The following is a 21749-nucleotide window of genomic DNA, read 5'->3' as shown; positions in this document are numbered from 1 at the left end:
CTCTCCCTAAATTATGTATGAAGCTAGCATTATAGATCTCTTCATAGCAGTTCATCTCATCTAGAATATAGAACCAAAATTAGGTCAGGAAAAGATGAGGTGCTGTATCTGATAGTCAGAAGGCCCTTACTCACACATAAATCAGTTTCAGTGTGCACATTGCTCACTCTGAGCTGTCTCAGGCAGTTATTTATTCAGTCATAGAAGTGAGAGGAGGAAATAGAATTGAGGTGCCACTGGCAAGCTGCAGCTAGATTCATACGTGACTGGACTTTATCGTTCCTAATATTTGCACTGATCTTTATCAATTATAATTTTAACATAAGGTGTTGAGAATTAATCAGGCATAGATAAAATTAGAAATGAGCTATAGAACAGAATATTTAGAGCAGCAGCATCTCCAGGGGAAAAGGTAGGGAAGTTAGGATTGCTTCAAATTACACTGCAGCTCTGTGACAGGCTGCAAGACAAATGAGAAAAAGAGATGTGGTCAGGGAGCTGCATTTGTGATAGATATTTCACAAGATCTTAAAGGCTGATCCTGATCCCCACTGAACCCCAAGTTAATCTCCATACTAACTTCAGCAAAGTAGGATCAGTCTGCTAGAGACACAGCAACCCACTCTTCCAAAAAGCCTTGCATCACATGGCATGGAAGAATGGATGGACCTGCTGGTGTCAGATCCAAGGTGTTGGATATGGGGAATGTGTCAGAAAAGCACGTCTTGAATAGTTCACAAAGCGCGAGAATAGAAAGCTCCCAGGCAGTACTTTTATTGCTTTTTCGTTAGCTCAAATGCACCAGAGATTTGGGGCAGGTACAACTCAGAGAGCTGTAAAAAGAATCAGACCATTTCAGCTCACTTTTTAGGAAACACCTGTTCCCCTGGACAGGACATTTCAGAAGAAAAACTATGAGTAATTACAAATTTATTAAAAATCTAACCCAAATGAAACACCACCAACCTGTGACAAAGAAAAGTATAATCCAAATCTGTTATAGGATCCTTGATTACAACTTTGTCCAGAAACCAGCCATTTCCTTAGAATAAGTTTATAAAAAAAAAAAGTTAGTTCATGAGAGGCAGATTTAATGAAGTCTGAATTCCTATGGCTTTCTCTCTTCTACTGGAACTGCAAAATCTGCAGCTCCCCTGGCAGGTTGCTAGAGTCACGGCTGCCCTAATGGCTGGAGAGAGGACAGTACCTGCTCTAGGTACTGTAGAGCTTCCTTATGGGCCTGCAGGCTGCTAGGTCCCTCCCTGGCTGTCATGGCCCTGACTGCTCCACATCCTTCCCTGATTTAACAGTCATTGTATGAGACTTACTTGTTTTGCCAATCAAAATATCAACAAGACTAGATAGCAGCTTATCATGGCTCAAAATAAGTTGCTATATTTTACAATATTCAGGCTCAAGAGCTTGAAAAACAGATCTTGTGACGGCAAGCAATTTGAGTTTCACCATTAATTGAGTGTCTAATGAGAAGATAGTGCAGCCAAAATCTCCAACTGCATCTTTACAGTGTAACTGATAATGCTAATCAACCTAAAACTATAAAAGACCATTTTATCTACAAAACAGACTGCACAAGACATATGCAATGTCTTATCGTGCAGACACTCCCTCTCTTCATGATTTTTCCATAGAGATTAGTCAAAAATGACAGAAGAGTAGCAGATGGTGTCCTTAACATAATGGTTGAGAGTATAGTGAAAGTGAACACAAAATATTTGAAATTTGTGATGATACAATAAGGTAACTGTGTCACTTGAACAGTTTCCTTAGAAGCCTTTGTCTTTCACTTCTGAAACACTTCCATACATTCAGTTTTAGAAATACATATTGCATTTCAAATAAAAGGTTAATAACTTTGCAGGCTGTATTCAGTGACTACAGAGAGAGATTTCTGACCTGATCCAAGACCATTGTGTCCTATAACAACCTTGTACAAATGTCCAAGGTGCACAGCTTCAACAGCAAAGATGTCAGTCTGAAATCAATCAACAAAATTTCAGTAAAAACTAAAAAGCAGAGCATTCTTTACCCGTGGAATCCTGAAGACCCATAAACCCATAGAACTCTTTTGTCAAGATAATCCTTTGAAATGTCAACTAATGGTAAGGTAAGAACAAACCAAGAAGGACAGGTTTCCTGAAATAAAAGAAGTAAGCCTCATCACTTTGCTAATGGAAGTAGTTCCATTCAAGTGAATGAGATCAGAGTCAGGAAAGAGAAACCTGCTGAAAGATTAATTGGCTAAACAATTACAAATTACAGCAGATTTCAACATTAGAAATGCAGATATAAAATGTAAAGTTTAATTTTTTCTTTACTTATTAAATCAAATTTTTAGAAGAATTAAAAAGAAAAGTACACAGCTTACCTATTTTATAAATGAAATTCTGTCTTCCAAAAGCACTGGTATAGCTTTAGAAAGTATTTTTTGCTTAATTATGGAATTATGGGGAAATACTGGAAGGCAGTAATTATGTCTTTTCTAATTGCACCTTGCCTGGGATAACCACCCACCTGAGAAAGAAAAGCCAGCCAAACATATTAAAAAATGTCCTATCTTTCACTTACTTGTCCTTTTAAAAATCTCTTGGGTTTCTGTGACCTGAGCAGTTGTCTTGATCCTGTATCACCTCTTTCTCCATAGAAAGAAATATAGACATCAGCCTCAGTTCCAGCATTCCACAGTTCTCCTGTTGTCACATGCACTTCATAGACAGTCACTGACAATAAAAGACGACAGCCTTTCATATCACAAACATTATTACAGTGACAATAACATCTAGCTGTGAATGTGCCTGTAGAGTCCAAATACATCCATGTCATGTCAAGGACAGTTAGAGTATAAAACCTTAAATATCTAAGTAAAATAATCTACAAACTTGCTTTGGTGCTACATTTATGCTTTTTATCCCAGACTGTCACTATGGGAAATGAAAACAGAATTGAATTTTCGATGCACAATAGTATGTCTTTGTCCTGCAGCATCATTTGAAATCACCATAAAGCTGAAAAGTAAATAACATAAATCCAAGATTAGCCTCAACATAAGTGGTGAGATCAAAACTATAACATGCAACAGGAGCCATTAACGTTTTAAATGCACTGGTTAACCAAAGAAGCAAAAAACTCACACCATAGTTTTAGTTTTCTAGAACCTCAGAACTGAGAAAGCTGCATTGTTTTATTATTTTACTGATTCATGCAATAGGATAGTAGAGACTTCCTCTATTACATTCTATATGGAAATTCTTTAAAGGCTGTAAATTTGGGAGCAAAAACCTAGGACTTAAATTCAATAAATTGGTTATTTAATAGAAATGGATAATGGAAGTAAAATTAAATTTGAGTCAAAATCCAATGAAACTGGAATAAAGACTATGATATATAAAAATATGTATTAATAGAAAACTGTGGTCATTAAACTGCAGGTGTAGGAACCTCATAAAATTCAGAATTAAAATAAACACATGCAATTATAATCTTCAGTAGAAACACAGGAAAGGCAAATTTTATGCCAACATACAGTAACAATATTTTGTTAGACCAAGCGAGGTACAGAGAGAATGAAAGGGGGAGAGAAAACCTCGTTTTCTGACACAAAAGCTCTTCTTCCAGATGTAGGTGTCCTTGTGCTTCTTTGTCTTGCAAGTGGAAAAGGGTTTCTGGACCATTGGGTCCAGAACAACATCAACATTATCATCATTCAATTATCAGTTTCCACTTGAAATATGTTATGAAGCTTGACTGTAATCCTCTAAAGGAGGTTGCTCCCACATCTCACTCTTCTGATGGACGAACACCTCCTTTTAATAACCAGTGAAAATTTATTCAGGATCAGTCCATATCTGTAATCGTGTTAAGTGGCCATTCCATGTTTACAACTTTTCCCTTGATGCTTATTTTTTTTAAAGATTATCTCATATTTATTTACATGGAATTTGTGTGCAGGTTACTATACAAGCTGTCTTTAGAGAATTCAGTTTGGATAATAGTAGCAATCTAGCTAAAACAATAAGCACTCTGCACATGTTATTTTAATGTGCCCACACAGAACGTTAGTGCTAGTTTGCTTCCTAATTAATATTAATAAATCCAGCATAGAGGCTTAAAATAGCTAACTTAAAAATTCAAGCAATTTTCGCAATTTTTTACACTTCTCTACCTCTCATAAGCCTAGGGATTATCCCAGCTTTATAATAAGTATTTATGAGTATTTTTAATGCTTACAGCTTTTATCCTAGGAAGTAGTGAAACTCTTAATGAAATGAAGCTGCGTCAGGGGAAGTTCAGATTGCACATTAGGAAAAAGTTCTGCACTGAGAGGGCAGGCAGTCACTGGAACAGGCTCCCCAGGGAAGCGGTCATGGCACCAAGCCTGTCAGAGTTCAAGGAGCATCTGGATGACGCTCTTAGTCATAGGGTTTAGTTTTAGGTAGTCCTGCAAGGAGCAGGGAGTTGGACTTGATGATCTTTATGGGTCCCTTCCAACTTGAGACAGTCTATGATTCTGTGATTCTTTCCTTTAGATATTCCACAGAAAAGTGTGCAGAACAGACATTAAGAGAAGGAACTGTATTCTTTACATCTATTTTTGTCTATAAGTGTAGAACATTACATTTGTAAACATGTCATTCTGAAATTAGAAAGTGTAAGGGTTAAGATTATTTAACAAAATTTAATTCTTTCCCCTATGCCTATGAATTATGAGAGACAGAACAAGGAGGTAAAACACATCTTTTTTCAGATCAGCTATTATTATTTGGACAAAAGCCAGCCACATTTAAGGCACAGAAGCTTTTGATAGTATTTCATTAGCAGCATAGTCATGTACTATTTTTTTCCAGAGTACACCTGTCTCAATACTCAAAATAGTTTTCATTTAGGAACTGTTAATTAATACTGTATTTTACCCACATCATTTACCATCTCACCACCTGATCTATTTAATTCTCAAAATTTTTCTTTACAGCAACCTCATGAACAGGTACCCCATGAACAGACCGTGGCAGAGGCAGAGAATTCATTTCTCCAGACCAACAATCCTATGTCTAAGACCACAACAATCCTCTCTATTCCTACAATTCCCTCCTTCATTAACTATCTACTTTCTAGTTTCTGCAAGAAGAAAAGCAAAGGTCCACCAGCCACCAAACACTGTGTAACTCTGATTTATCCCCAGCAAGTAGTTCATCATCATATATTAAAGATTGCGTCATAAGATATGAGCAGAAGAGGACAAAGGTAGGATGGTTGAGGATAAAAAGTCAAATGAATGGTGCTCAGTCCCCCAGTATTAGAGCCACAAAGTCTCTATGTCTTAACAGTTTAATTCAGACATTTTTTCTTTGAATAAAAAAGGCTGTCAGCCTCTTTTTATTCAGAAATTGGTTTTAAAGTGCCTCTCATAATCTCTCTTTCAGATTGAATCCAGACCTCTTCACCGTTCTGTTATCAAACTACCTTCTCTGAAGTTAAAAGCTATGTTCTCTTTTCACTGTCTCATGCAGAAATATAATATTGGTAAAAAGACACAGAGGCGGTCTTTCAATTACTAAGTTGGAGATGAAACTGCCTTCTCCAAAGCCTTCAGCATGACCCCTCTAATACTGAGGCTGGTAGATATGCACAGAAGTTCTTTTCTTCCTCTCTTGTGTGAGGGAGAAATTTTTACCTACAAAAAGCAGATTGAGAGGATGCTTTAAGTGTGCTGTTGTACTTTATGATGCACTAAGTTTACTTGATAATAAAAATCTTTCATTCCATCTTTATCTCAGAAACAAGGACACAACCTACTCAGAAGAGGAGCCTGAAAATTGGAAGGTAAGGTCAGCGTGCCAGAATATTAAGCAAGAGAACATTTGGGGAAGAACAGATATTCCAAGTAGGGGATTGGAGCATATTCAATATAACATGTTAATGATCATTAATTAACGTTTACTTAAAGGGAGGGTGTGTGTTTGGGTTTTATACCAATGTGCCTGTATGTTCCCCTACACTAATAATATTAAAGTCTCCTGACCAAAGAGACCAAACCTATGAGGAAGCAAGCTGACTGCCTCTGAGGCTTTTCATGCCCTCAAGGGTGTAAAGAGCATAACCATTCAAGTTCAAAAATCATTGTGGTTAGGGCTGGCCAGCCTCTCTCTACAGCATTTTACGAGCCATTTACAGCTGCTAGCTACATCACTGGAGGAAAACTCTCCTGCTATTCTTTTTATCTTAAACACGTATTAATGAGGCACAAACCTGTTCTTCTACTTTTCTTTTCAGGCTCTTAATCTCAGTGCTCAGTTGTCATAGATAGGCATAAATACAGCTACAGGCCACCCAGATCTTTATTAAGAGAATGACTGCCCCATGGCATGTTTCCCCACATCCATGGGTCATTTTCTGGACTTCTGCCCCTCAATTTCATTTATATCCTCTTCGTCTAGCCTGCACCCACAACAGCTGTTACCATTGAAATGCCTATTACCATTTCAGTTTTGCAAGATCAACACAAAGTACCATAAGCATACCACCAAGCATTGCTATAGTATTAAACATTCTGAAAAAGGGGTTCTGTAGTTTTTAGAGAACTTTGAATGCAAGTTTCTCTCATCCCATTAATCTTGTCCTCAGCAGTTTGCATGATTTTTTGGGGAAGGGAAAAGAGGAGGGAGTAGAATCTGTCCCAGGTGGATCTTTCTTCAGTGAAAGCTCCAGCATAAGTAATACCAGTGGTGTTATGACTTTTCCCCCTCTACCATCACACCCTACAGGATGGGAATCTGCCCCAGCATTCTTGCTTGCTCACCCGCGTCTCTCTTAGGATACACTGATCTTGCTCAGTCCTTTTACTTTCTTTAGGCCAGAAAAGAACAATGCCATTTGGAGGGAAGGGAAGAGTAAGCACAGACTTTCCACTCCCTTCCCATTGCTGAAACAGAGAGACCATATAGCAACAACATCCAGCATGGGTGACAGGGATTGGTGTGGTGAAGCAGGACACTAAAACAATGCAACAGCAGCAACACCCAATACCCAACACCCAATAATTCGGCATCATTCACCTTTAGATTTACAATACAATCTTTATGTGAGTAATGGAGTTTTAACACAGCCTTACAAAATATTGTTACAGTTTTGTTCCACACCGAGAAATTAAAAGGATCCTGAAAGCCTGTCTCAGCCACTTACAAGAAAGAAACTAAAACAGCAGCTACAATAGTCATACTGGAGCTATAATCCTCAGTTATTGAAAACAGAGTTTGTGATCCGACTCATGTATGACGACTTCACAGTAGTTACGCCTATGGGAGGTGTCTTTACTATTGCCTCAATTTTAAAGCAAACACAAATGCTGAAAATCTGACCAAAGAAGGAGACTTTTTGAAGGACCTGTGAAATTCAAAGCATTAAAGATTCTTCCATCTCCTTTCCAGTGATTCTTAACTTTTCACCTGAGTATGCCCAGTAACCACAGGAAAACAACAGAAAAAGTGTTGTAGCAGCTAAAAAGTAATAGAAGGCCTGATGAAAAACAATGAACTTGCCTCTTGGCCTGACTTAGCTGACGTGGTATTGTGCTTACCTGGAAAAATAGGCTGACCCTGCTGTAAAACGGGAAGCTCCACAGATATTTCCCCATCAGCCTGGCCCCAGGCCAGCCGTCGATGTGCAGGGAAAAAAAACTGCTCCCCTGAGAAAAGATTCAGCAACTGCACCTAAACAACATCAAGAATTGCAATTTAAGTAGCTGATCTCAGTCCAGATAGAACAGAACACGAATGTGTGGGATGCTCTTGGAATCTGTGCAGTTAGAGCTCTGAGGTACAATCACAAACCCATGGGTTTGGGGCATGTCTGCTCCCTGGACAGAACTGCCCCCAATCTAACTTTTCATTTAGTCAGATTTGAAAGTGCAGGGCAGAGTAACTCAAGTGCAGCCAAGAAACAGGGTTTATCAGCTCAGGCGCAGTCCTATAAAATACAGCTATGTTGTTCCAGCTGGTATATCCACGTGGGCTGGCACTAGGTGGAATGGCTTAGCAAACACGAATGTTCCCACTGGGAAGCTTGGCAGTGCTTATAGTTCTATTCCTTTAACTTATTTTCTTATCAGAACAGGAATTAAAGGAACAGGTTTTGATTCTTTAACACTACTTGTGACATAAATAAACCATGAAAGTGCTAGCCCCAACACCAGTCTGCCCCACAAAATTTTCTTCCATGCACAACTTCTAGCATATAGCAGCAAAAGGACCATATGCACACCAGCTGAAGAAGGGAAGGCGGTCTAGTTATTTCGTACTTCAAAGTATTCCTTAGTAAGCACCTCAGAGGCTGCTGTATATTAGAATAGTCCCTGATTATGCTAATTTATACTAGTAGCTACACTAGATTTTGAACCAGCAGAGAGAAGCGAAGACATGTCTACCTGTAGTTTCACTCCTGCTCTGGCTTTGTAGAATCTAATCTCCTTAATTCGAATATTGAACAAGTTCAGAATTACTGGAAATATTTTTCTCTCTTTTACTGCTTGAATACTAAACTTTAAAGAAAGAGATTCGTCTTGTCTGAAAAACCTGGCACATCTTGGCCTCTCAACATCTCTGACAGATCTTGAAAAGGGAGCTTGGATTAGCGAAGCAGCACCTTTGTGGACATTTTCAGGCCTGATACCATCTCAATACAGAGATAGACACAGAAACCATGGGACACTGATGGAGGGCTAGCATGTGTAACTACCAGAAAAGTCCTGTAGTTGTAGAGCACTCTCTCTTAATTTCAGATCTTCCAGAAAAATGTAGGTTTCCCAAGGAACAATGATGTTAAGCATCTGACAAGCCTGCTGTAGGTTGTTTCTCTTCTATGAAGTCTAGAAGTCAGTGGCTATATTCCTTTGGCTCTCTACCATACAAAAAGCTAGGTTACTTGTAGAGTGTTTGGTTGAATGTATTTCTTTTCTTTGACTTTCTGCCCAAAGTTGCAAAGAGGGAATGATTTCACCCTGGCTGATGAATCACTCCCTAAAAACTGCCTGATTGATTGAGACTTGGTAAGTAGGCAACTAAAATTCATAAGCCAATAGTCAATGGAACACAGTGAAGTGTTGAATCTTTCTTTAAAATTTTACTTTGATTTCAATGAATATATCGTGGCTGTGAAGCAAGAAGGGGAATAATGATTTCTCATTTTTTCTTTCCTTTTTTCGTCAGACTTTTTCAATCTCTCAGTTTAAATGAGTGTCTTATACAAAGCAGGCAGTGCAGCCTTTATTCACAGATGATGGTGTACAACAAACCCACAAAGGGCCATTTGTAGAGTCAGATTTTGTGATAACCAAAACTTCTAATATCAAGATTAAGCATACAAATGAACCTTTTCTATAAGAGAAAACCCACTGTCCTCTTCTAGCTTCTCAACTCAGATACAGATACACTTTAGAAATTGCTGATAACCTGTCCCTCTGTCTCACAGGACAAAGCTATGAAGTATTTTCCACCTGTTCACTGCTTCTACACACAAATTTATGAAAAGTAAAATAGCAAGGAACTGGAAAAAAAAAGTATCTTAAATGATATTCTGACTCCAGCATTCCCCAAAACACAGCACAGCAGGAAAAGAAATACCTAGGCTTTATAATCAGGCAATCCTCACCTGAACTGAAAGAGATATAATCCCTATAATTCTAGCATCACACCTCCTAGACAGAGTGATACTACCAGTGACACAATATTTCAATGTAGATATGCATTGGCTAGAGGTGGGAACACACAGGATCTTGCCTAATCTTCAGTTAACTTAGTCTTCTTTCTGAGTTTCAGACCCAGATGAAAACTACTTAAAGCATCAAATAACCACAGAGTTTGAACATTGATCAGTGAATATTTAACTTTAGTGGACACATTGCATTAGATAGATCTAGATTTACCCTGAAGTACTATAATAACAATAAGTTTACCAGCAGCTTCTGAAGTCCTTCATAAACTGCTGTCTCTTAACTGAAGGAGAAGAAACTCTGGCACAAAGAGGGAAGTGTTTCAGGCATGCATAGCATGTCATTGGCACACACAGTACATCAGTGATGTTAAGGATAAAAGCCAAGTCCTTTCATTCCCAGTCCAGAAGCCTACATACTATGCTTCACGACTGAAGCTTGAAACAGAACTTGCTGATTCTCTATGCTTTGTTATCTTTGCTTTACCTGCATCAAGATCTTTTTTAAATAAGGAGGGAAAAGAACCTGTTATTGTCTTTTTCTCCTCAGAGACACAGAACTAGAAACATTTGCAATGTAGCTCTGGTGCTATGCACAAGGACCCAGCATCAGCCACAGATTTGAGGAAGACTTAGTGAGATTGAGTTCAATGACTTTCTGGGTTTCAGCAAACACTAAACACTCTGTAGCATACAAAGACTGTAGAAGACTCAGACTACAGCAGCCAACTTAAGCAGACTTCCTTCGTGCCCAGCCACACATTTTTAAAGAAACATAATGTACAGCTCTCACTAAACTGCAAACAAACAGCCAAGACATACCATCATAAACTGCCTTTAATTCCACACAAAACCTTCTTCATAAGTAATCTCTTAAATGAAGCTGCAAGCATTAGATGTTTTCTGACTTGTATTTTGACTCCACTGTCAGAGTGATTGCTTTTGAAAAGATAAAATTCTTTCTCACTGCTTTTACCTCTTCGCAGTGCCAGGCAGGGGATTTTCCTGCATTTGTATGTCCTATGCGTATTTTGTAGAGATGTCCTATGTCTCCAGTATTAACCTATAAAAGAAACACAACTGATGAAACACAGACGTTCGTTAAAAGGAAAAGTCATGCAACAGAAATTAATTTACTAACTGTCAGATGACATTTTTGTTTAGAAATATTAAATATTCTGACATTTAAACAAGTGTTTCCAAAATATTTTACTCTGGATAATCATTAGAAGCTCAGCTCTTTTAAAGGACAACCCTCAAAAAAACCTCTTGGCCTGCCAACCCCATTTAAGTGGCTTCAGGATGCTGCTGTAGCTATTTTGTTCCCCACTGACTATTGGCCTCAGTGGGAGATGAATACAGACTGTATGTATGACTAAAAAGCAAAAGTGTCTTGACCCTAAAACCTGGCTCAGTTTAGCATCTATACTACTGACCTGTTACAAAATGATTTCTGTCTCCCAAGCACCTCCCACATACCTCTGAGTTTCTCCCTACCCCTCAAGGAAGGTGTGCCTTACAACTTTGAAAACAATTGCGTTCAGCTTTGATGCTTCTTTTTACAAATCATTTCAATTAAATCAACTTAAAAATCTGTATTTGAAAGATTAGCTCTTGGACAGGCTGGTTGAGTGTGTCCAGTACAGATAACAGGGTGCTGAGGGAATAACTGTGTGTGACGGTTATTCAAACAACTAGTTACGAACTAGTGTAGGAATAGAAAGCTTATCTTCAAGGAACTGGAAACACACCATTAATGTCTTCCCTCCTTGCTGTATCTTTTTTATTATTATTATTATGTATGCTGGATTTGCTGTCCTTCTGTTGTTTCTGTTGGACTCATTTTCATGTTTTCATTTACAGTGTAGAGGTGGGTGTAAACTGAGTTCCCTGTATCATGAACTTCTCTGAACTCAGTGTCATAAAGAATAACGAGACAGAGCAGTGAGGACAGACCAGAGTTAACTGAGATCTAGCATACAGCACAAGCAGAAAGGCTTTTCTCTTTCTATGTGTTTCACAGTAGGCGCTCCTTAGTTGTATTCAGTGCAATGGATACTCACCTAAGAGGGGAATCCTAGGTCCCAAACCAGGGACTGCCTCCATATTTTGCATTTAAAAGTCATTGGAGGTGAAATTAATCCCAATAATTGGAGCATGAAACAGAGCCAGCAACATCTATTGCAAAGAAGATATTTTTATCTGTCAGGCACCTGGTTACCTATTTCATCTATGTCTTTCAATCTTTTTTGATATCACAGATGGAGAATGGTATCTTATCAGAGGTGTTGGATTCTTCTGAGAAACTCCATCAGGCTGAAGAGGGCTAAGAACTACATTTCTTACATCCCAAGCAGCTATGAAGCTATTGTGAAAAAGATGAACTCTTCATCAATGCTGCCATTAAATACCTTCTCTCAGAAGAGGACTTGCTATGCTGGGTACTAGCAATGGAAGCACCTGTTTGTTATATGGCCCTATGGCCGGCACCTTCTAGAGACACCCACTGACAATCCCATACACACACTCAAGCTATGCAGCTTTTGATAACAGACCTATTCTGGCTCACTTAAATCGTGATGCCACAAGATGGATGGGGAAGAAATTTTTTTGTGTAACTGGGAGCAGAAGCAGCTTCAGATAGACAGACTTTATTACAGGTATAAAAATTGCCATTATTTAAATAAAGCAGCAGGTATTTAACAGTTAAAAATTTATTCCATACCCTAATTCTTCACTTTCTCATTTCATTTTTAATACTGTAACCCTATTTCAAATTTTGAAATTAAACAAGTATCTGTTGTCCTATATTTCTTGATAGTTTCTTGGGCACCATGCAAATTAACCAATAGTTCTTCTTAAACAGACAAGAAATATGTTGGATCAAATCAGCTTTGGAAAGGTGAGTGGGAAAGGATGCTAAATTTAGTTCTACATTTAAGTCCTGTTTCTTTTTTCCAGATATGTGTACCATACAAAAAACTAACTGTCTTTTCATCACATAGACTTTGAAATGTCATGCAATCTGGCAGGATACAAGAGGGCAACACAATGAATATATATTACTTACTGTGAAGATGTCTTCATTGCCTCTCTGAAATAATTTTCCCTCCTCTCCATCAAGAAAAATAGCCCCCGAACTGCTGCGATCCCCATACAATGTAATATAAACCTTTGAGCTTGTTCCTGCAGACGGCATATCACTGGTGAGGACTGACACCTTCCATTTCCTAGCTATCAAAAGATAAAAAGATTCAGTGAATTACTTAAACTCAAGATTCCTGAGCAAAATGCATTTCATTAATCAAAATTCTAAATAATATCATGTCAATGAATACAGAAACACGTATTTCGCAAAATTACAGCAGTCAAATATTGAGTTTGCCGTGTTGGGCATGCAAAAAATCAAGAAATGTCAGATTGCATTCACATCTTTTACTCTGCATATGCCACATGACAAAGTCAAATTTGCATGAATGTAGATCACTTTTCAAACACAGTTTTGAAATATTGTATTAAATTGTATTAAATATGGCTTTCTCTTTACTTAGGATGTATCAGCTCTGCCCAATGCAGTGTTGTGTAATGGCAGCCACGCAGGGGGGTCTCAGCAAGCTAGCTCTGGAGTTATAAACTCATCACTTCAGGCATTAGGGTCTCTCTAAGCAAATCACCTCTGCTGAAAGAGACCTGTTTAAGAAATGATCTTTATGTCATCAAAGGTGTGATGGGCTATGCAGATGTAACAGCTTGTTTGGAATCCACTGAAAGATTACCAACATATTCTTGCATTGCAGTGTTGGCATTATACCCTGAGATACCAATAGTCTTTCCATGGTTAAATTTCATAATTATCAAGGCCAACTATATGGATTTAGGCTTTGGTTTAGTGGAAGCTGAGTATCAATGGCATGGAATTAAGGGAAATGGTATGGCTGAGGGATGGCTGATAACAGGAAGGAATATTAAGAAAACACTCTCACTCCCAATGTTCTAATTAGCTGATACTTACTCAAACGATATACATTTAAGCACCTCCCAAGCTTGCTAAGATCATTTTGCACCACTGATTAATATCACCGTTTCTTAAAAGTTAAAAGAGAACTTCCTTTAAAGTACAGCAGCAGCAATAAAGGGCCTTACTGACTACAGAAGCCCCCTGCCATCTAATGACTCATCTATGCTACATGTTTTACCTGTATTACTGACTTTTCCCTCCATCACAGTATCTTTGATCCTACCTGCTCTGGCTAAAACACTAAGAAATAATATAGCAATGATGAGTGAGCTTATGATATGATGAATTTTGTGTTTATTGACTATTTGAAATACTTAAAATAGATCTGTGCATATTAAACCCCAGGCAATAAGCTATCCTGCAGTTCTGGTGTGAGGTTCAGCAAAACCACTTTTGTTTTGAGTGTCACTCAGTATTTTCAGTGCTAGCCATGGGCATTTTCTTAAAGGAGACAGTGGACGTTGATCATGATACATACACAGAATTACACTGCAGCAGAATATTATTTGAGAACTAGTGAAACCAATGATTTCAGGAATTTGCACTTAGTTTTCTATGGCATTCTAGAAAAAATAAGGTAGGATTAATATTTTTACTTGCTCATGTTTAACCATGTCCAAAAAGAAAAGATATTTAAGAATTTATAATTAGGCTGACCTAGGCATAGGACATGTCAGTATCTGTCTCTAGGAAATGAATGAGTTGAGAATATGTGTCCTCCATACCACTTAGCAGTTATGTTTGAATAATTAATACTGCTTTTAATAAAAGGCAGAAAACAAGGCACAGTAAAGGCACATTATGAAATCTAACATATTAATGACATCTGATGGTAGAATCTATAAGTTTTGTTTGTGTCTTGCTATAACCATTGAGCAATACCTATTGAGGAAATTTTTACTTTCATGTGGCCATTGTGCTTTGTGTGTAAAACACACATTCCTTGGAAAATGCAGTATTGAAGAATAAGGAACTATTAAAATAGATATTCTGTCCCACACTTTGACTGGAGACACAGGGAGACATTAACGTAATGTTTAGTTCATCTTTGAGGACAAACCTCAAGATCTTGAAATTCCATACTGGTGTTCTGAGATTTACTTATTTGTTTGAAAAATGGTTGTAGGTCCATGACCTGAGTAGAAACTGTGAAAATTTTAAAAGACGGAGACGGAATCTGGGAGAAGTTATATTGTTTAAGAGCAGACTTCTAAAATATGTTATTAGCATGATAAATTTGGAGTATATAGCACTACTCAATTTCAGAGAGACACTCTTAAAGCAGCACTTTTCGGAAACTACCATGAATGGACAGCTGTACATTATAATTATAATTATATTGTCATTATTAAATAATAAATTGCCAAACATCTACTCTTACCAACAGGTTAAACTTCATCATTACAAGAATTGACACAGCCTGAACACATTAAACAGAAAGAATCGGGAAAAAATAATAACTGTGAGACCTGAGGAAGAGAAGTAGCTGGCAGAATCACATTTTCCAACAACAGAGCAGTGTGACCCTTCTCAAAAGTTGCTATAATCTGCTTTTTCCACAGCTGAAGTTAGCTTGCTGTTTCTATTACAAAGGGGGCTCTTTACACTATCCAAAGCAGTGTCTGCTCCAACTTCCTGTGTGCCATAACTGATGACAGGTGACTATATAATCCCCCACGTTAATCTCACTTATAACTGAGAAACTAGCATATGTATACAACATCTAAGTCGCTCTGCGTAGGTGTGCCTAACCTCTTGTCTTAATTTAGTTTATTAAGGTAAGATAATTGCATTAAATAGTCCCTCTAATTCTTACAGTGGATTAACATGGTAATTAGACTAATGATACTTCATAAACATCAGTGCTATAAAAGACAAGTAACTTGTTTAATAGTGATAAATTAAACAACTAAATGGTCTTGTTTAGACACCCTTAGGAGTAAGGAGAAATATGCCTTATGCATTTCAGAAGTGAAAACCAACAAATGAATCCAAAGTATTGCTTCTACACAATCAAATTGAGGAGTCTAACACTTCTGAGAAATCTGTCATTTCTCTTTAGTTTTTATGTTATATACGCTTTTAGATACGCGAAATCATGTCATCCAGCTTTCTGTATATCACACTAGAAACTGTAGTGATTACTGTAGATCACTGTGTGCAATGGCTTCTCCAATATGCTGTTTTCAGTCTCTTGGAGCATTTCCAGTTAATAGTTTCCAGTCTTCACCTCTACCTATATGTGAATATTCACTGCAAAGTCAGTAGAAGATCTGTTTGACCATTTTTTTCAGGTCAAGGGAAGTAAAATGTTACCAAATAAATTCTCTACTATGTAATTGTTTTGTATATAAGCCTGTCATGCGCTGGCAGTGACATCTGTTTGAAAATTTAATAGTGAGATATTGCTGAAAGGAAAAAAAAAAAAAAAACAAACAGAAAATACTGAATTTAGATGAAATGTTAGTCTTGACTGTTATTGAATAATTTTTTATTGAATATTTTTTTAAATCCCCCAGTATTTATATTGGTCCACAGTAAAATGAGTTCAGAATGCCTTTGATTTAAAATAGTAAATTTCAAAACTAAGGAAAGAGGTTAATGAAGTCAATTGAACTGAAAAGTGAGGAATAGCAAAGGAAAATAAACAAACTAGTAAAAAAAGTTATTTAACTATACACATTATAAGAGAATAAGCAGAGAAGGACTATGTACACTGTGTGCTGAATTTGAGAACACAAACTAAGTATGCCTTTACAATAAAGTAAAAACTGCTTCTTTTTTTTTTTTAATAAGAAGGGTGACATACAGTGATTGGGAAATATCAGCGCTGTTGACAAGGGCTATAGAATCGGAACTTTAAAATGGAAAATCACAATGGGATGAAGAGTGCGCTGAGAGACTAAAACCCATCTATCTTACACCAAAACAATACTAGGTAATGTTTTTGAATAAATTTTAAATGAATGGACAGTTATCTCCAGGTATATACAGCTGAAAAGAAAAAAAAGATTACCAGCATCAGTTTACTGCAGATACATAGCACAAGGTATCCAGACTTGTATTGTTCAAGTACCCAGTTTCCTCTGTGATGATGAGAATTCAACTTTGTAGACAAGAAAATTGCAGTAGCTCTAATCTATCCAAGCATTATATGAGAAATTGGTAGCTAAAATGGAGAAGCGGATTAGTGCAAGATGGTAGAGTACCAAAATAACTAGCTAAATGGGAAATTACACGTTTGTGCAGAAATGAGAAGTGTTAATTTATAGGGATACTAGTAAGTTTCTCAGGAATCAGTGTTGGAATTTATCTAGATTTCATATTTTCATCAATAATGTACTGCATAAAGTAGGTAATTTCTGTAACACAGTTACTAAGAAATGTCAAAGTATAAGAAGATCAGAAAATCCAGAGTAGTAGAAAAGGGATAACAGTATAAACTGCTATCAAAACTTAAAGCTATGAACAGGTGTCATGGTTTAAAGCTGGGCCGGCTATTAAACCTGTGGCAGATGCTTTCTGTTATCCCCCCCCATCAAAGGGAAAGGGAAAGGGAAAAGGGAGAGAGACTTCCGGGTTGGAAAGTTAAAACAGTTTTAATAAACTATAATTACAGAGACTTGGTGGGACACCTCGCATGACTGGAATGTGGTCATGGATGGCTATGTCCTGTTCAGGAAAGACAGGCCACTAAGGAGAGGTGGTGGAGTTGCTCTTTATGTGAGTGAGCAGCTAGAATGTATTGAGTTCTGTCCAGGGGCGAATCAGGAGCGAGTTGAGAGTTTGTGGGTGCGAATTAAGGGGCAGGCTGGCAGGGGTGATACTGTTGTGGGTGTCTATTACAGGCCACCGGATCAGGATGAGGAAGGTGATGAGGCCTTCTACAGGCAGCTGAGAGCAGTCTCTCAATTACAGGGCCTGGTTGTCATGGGGGATTTCAACTACCCTGATATTTGCTGGGAGGCCTACTCAGCCAGCCATCCTCAGTCCAGGAGGTTCCTCCAGTGCATTGATGATAACTTTCTGATGCAAATGGTGGATGAGCCAACTAGGAGAGGAGCGCTGCTGGATCTTATCCTCACTAACAAGGAGGGTCTGGTTGAAGAGGTGAAGGTTGAGGGCAGCCTTGGTTGTAGTGACCACGAGATGGTAGAGTTCAGGATCTCATGTGGCAGGAACAGAATAGCTAGCAAAATCATAACCCTGAACTTCAGGAGGGCCAACTTTGGCCTTTTCAAGCAATTGGTAGGGGAAATCCCATGGGACAGGGTACTAGAAGGTAAGGGGGCCCAAGATAGTTGGTTAGCATTCAAGGACTGCTTCTTCCGAGCTCAAGATCAGAGCATCCCAGCAGGTAGGAAGTCAAGGAAGGGTACCAGGAAACCTGCATGGTTAAACAGGGAACTGCTGGGCAAACTCAAGTGGAAGAAGAGGGTGTACAGATCATGGAAGGAGGGGCTGGCCACTTGGGAGGAATATAAGTCTGTTGTCAGAGGATGTAGGGAGGCAACTAGGAAAGCTAAGGCCTCCTTGGAATTAAACCTTGCAAGAGAGGTCAAGGACAACAGAAAGGGCTTCTTCAAATACATTGCAGGTAAAGCCAACACTAGAGGCAATGTAGGCCCACTGATGAATGAGGTGGGGGCCCTGGAGACAGAGGATAAAAAGAAGGCGGAGTTACTGAATGCCTTCTTTGCCTCTGTCTATACTGCTGGAGGCTGTCCTGAGGAGCCCCGGACCCCTGAGGCCCCAGAAGTAGTCAGGATAGAGGAGGAGTCTGTCTTGGTTGATGAGGGCTGGGTCAGGGACCAATTAAGCAATCTGGACGTCCATAAATCCATGGGCCCTGATGGGATGCATCCGCAGGTGCTGAGGGAGCTGGCGGAAGTCATTCCTAGGCCACTCTCCATCATCTTTGCTAAGTCATGGGCAACGGGAGAGGTGCCTGAGGACTGGAGGAAAGCAAATGTCACTCCAGTCTTCAAAAAGGGCAAGAAGGAGGACCCGGGTAACTATAGACTGGTCAGCCTCACCTCCATCCCCAGAAAGGTGATGGAACAACTTGTCCTTGGTGCTGTCTCTAGGCACATTAAGGATAGGGGGATCATTAGGGGCAGTCAACATGGCTTCACCAAGGGGAAGTCATACTTAACCAACTTGATAGCCTTTTATGAGGACATAACCCGGTGGATAGATGATGGTAAAGCTGTGGATGTGGTCTATCTCGATTTCAGTAAAGCGTTTGACACGGTCTCCCACAGCATCCTCGCAGCTAAACTGAGGAAGTGTGGTCTGGATGATCGGGTAGTGAGGTGGATTGTAAACTGGCTGAAGGAAAGAAGCCAGAGAGTGGTGGTCAATGGGACAGAGTCCAGTTGGAGGCCTGTGTCTAGCGGAGTTCCGCAAGGGTCGGTTCTGGGACCAGTTCTATTCAATATATTCATTAATGACTTGGATGAGGGAATAGAGTGCACTGTCAGCAAGTTCGCTGATGACACAAAACTGGGAGGAGTGGCTGACACAACGGAAGGCTGCACAGCCATTCAGAGGGACCTGGACAGGCTGGAGAGTTGGGCGGGGAGAAATTTAATGAAATATAACAAGGGCAAGTGTAGAGTCCTGCATCTGGGCAAGAACAACCCCATGTACCAGTACAAGTTGGGGGCAGAGCTGTTGGAGAGCAGCGTAGGGGAAAGGGACCTGGGGGTCCTAGTGGACAACAGGATGACCATGAGCCAGAAGTGTGCCCTTGTGGCCAAGAAGGCCAATGGCATCCTGGGGTGGATTAGAAGGGGTGTGGTTAGCAGGTCAAGAGAGCTTCTCCTCCCCCTCTACTCTGCCCTGGTGAGGCCGCATCTGGAATATTGTGTCCAGTTCTGGGCCCCTCAGTTCAAGAAGAGAGAGTCCAGCGCAGAGCCATGAAGATGATTAAGGGAGTGGAACATCTCCCTTATGAGGAGAGGCTGAGGGAGCTGGGTCTCTTTAGCTTAGAGAAGAGGAGACTGAGGGGTGACCTCATTAATGTTTATAAATACGTAAAGGGCAAGTGTCATGAGGATGGAGCCAGGCTCTTCTCAGTGACATCCCTTGACAGGACAAGGGGCAATGGGTGCAAGCTGGAGCACAGGAGGTTCCACATAAATATGAGGAAAAACTTCTTTACGGTGAGGGTAACTGAACACTGGAACAGGCTGCCCAGAGAGGTTGTGGAGTCTCCTTCTCTGGAGACATTCAAAACCCGCCTGGACGTGTTCCTGTGTGATAAGGTCTAGGTAATCCTGCTCCGGCAGGGGGATTGGACTAGATGATCTTTCGAGGTCCCTTCCAATCCCTAACATTCTGTGATTCTGTGATTCTGTGAAAAAAAAAGAGTATGATAATAATAATAGAAATAATCAAATATATACAAATATATACAAAACCAACATCGAGCTCCCCTGAAGTCAGCCACGTCACCACCTCACTGCAGGGCAGGCTCCTGGAAGGCCCAGACTGGGCCTACCGACGGTTCAGAGCTGTATTCAGGAATGCACGGATCGGGATCGGGGCCAGCAGGAAAACAGACGGAGTCCTCCTTGGACACCGGCCATAGCAGAAAAGAGCGAGACCCTCGTGATCCCCCCGCTTTATACCGAGAATGACGTGTATGGGATGGAATACCCTCGTTGGTCAATTTTGGGTCACCTGCCCTGTCTGCGACCCCCTGCAGCTGCGACCCCCCTTCGGCTCTTCACTCGTAAGCAGTGAGGAATTCAGCAGTGACCTTGGTTTCTCTAAGACTAAGTACAGCAAGAGCCTTTCTGCATAACATCCCTACCGGTGCCTCAGTGATAACTACAAACTTCGAGCGTTATCAGTCCTGGAAGCAGACGCTGTCTGCAAAACATGCAGTTAGTTTCAGAAAGTGCAGTTACTTAGAGGAGACTTAGCTGAAAGTAAAAATCACTGAAAGGAAAATTGGCCTGGTTTAGGCCAAACCAGGACAACGGGGAATTTATCATTTAAAAAAAAAAAAAGAAGGAGTCATCACTGTGACTGTAAGATGTATCAGGAGAGAGATTTCTAAGTGGAGAAATTTTACTGCCAGTGTCCCAGAGTTCAGAGAGACAATCTTTTAAATACTGCGTAAAGTTCTGGTAACCATATTCAAAAAAAGATTTATTGAAACTAGAAAAGGTCCTGAGAACAACAGCCATGATGGTTAGAGGAAATGGAGAACATGTTTATGTTGAAAGAACATCTGCTTTTGTTGATAGATACCAAGGAAGAAAAAGACATATCTAAGTAAATTACAATGATGGCTTTGGGACATGTGTATAAACTAACCATGACCAGGCTTAGCATAGAAATTAGAAATAGTTAAGGCAGATGTCGGAAGAAGGACTCAAGCTCTAGAACATCCCTCCAGTGGAAGCTGTAATGACTATAGACAACAAGTTTTAAAATAAGATTTAGTAATTAAATGGAATTACTTACCTAATTGTGTGGTTTCTTTCTAGTAAGGGACTAAACTAGATAAACTGAAACTTCCTGGGACTGTGACCTACATGGTGTGTTGGCTATTTCTTTTTTAATAATGGCAAGACAAAAACTGAATTCCTTCTGGAATAATGGCGTAATCTATATAAAGCCCTTGAATGTCTGATGAATTGTTTACTACCCTGTTCTTTACACATTATTCAATATGCTTGTCATTTCCAAGTATATTTTCTCTTGACTTATTCAGAAAGTCTCTATGCCTTTTGCAGTTAATTTGCAGAATTAAACTACCTATATAAAGTAGCGCATATTACTCCTCATGGTGTTTTTCCCTCTGTAAATCAGTACATTGCACTAGTCATCAGCATTGTGAGGTTCTCTCTTCAGCCTTCTCCAAACTTACCTAATGAAAGCAATTTTATTTTATCTGCGTATCTCAGCCACTTAATATTCTATATCTTCCCTGAACTATTAATGAATATATAAACCCTATGATGGTATGGTACATCTCACTGTCAACCATTTGTAC

The 21749-nt window shown here is 39.3% G+C and overlaps 1 protein-coding gene across 1 annotated transcript in view; it reads right to left on the bottom strand.

Moving 5' to 3' along the window:
- Positions 1–21749, bottom strand: part of LOC137661595 (lipoxygenase homology domain-containing protein 1-like) — a 192831-nt gene that overhangs the window by 157083 nt on the left and 13999 nt on the right. The window contains 6 exon segments of the mRNA XM_068397201.1: positions 967–1042; positions 1915–1993; positions 2587–2738; positions 7592–7724; positions 10697–10783; positions 12791–12954. Of these exon segments, the coding sequence (XP_068253302.1) occupies positions 967–1042; positions 1915–1993; positions 2587–2738; positions 7592–7724; positions 10697–10783; positions 12791–12954 (691 nt within the window).

The sequence above is a fragment of the Nyctibius grandis genome, chromosome 3, assembly GCF_013368605.1.
Source record: "Nyctibius grandis isolate bNycGra1 chromosome 3, bNycGra1.pri, whole genome shotgun sequence".
NCBI lineage: Eukaryota > Metazoa > Chordata > Aves > Nyctibiiformes > Nyctibiidae > Nyctibius > Nyctibius grandis.
Note: the sequence above shows the minus strand (reverse complement) of the source record. Positions and strands in the feature narration are given on the sequence as shown.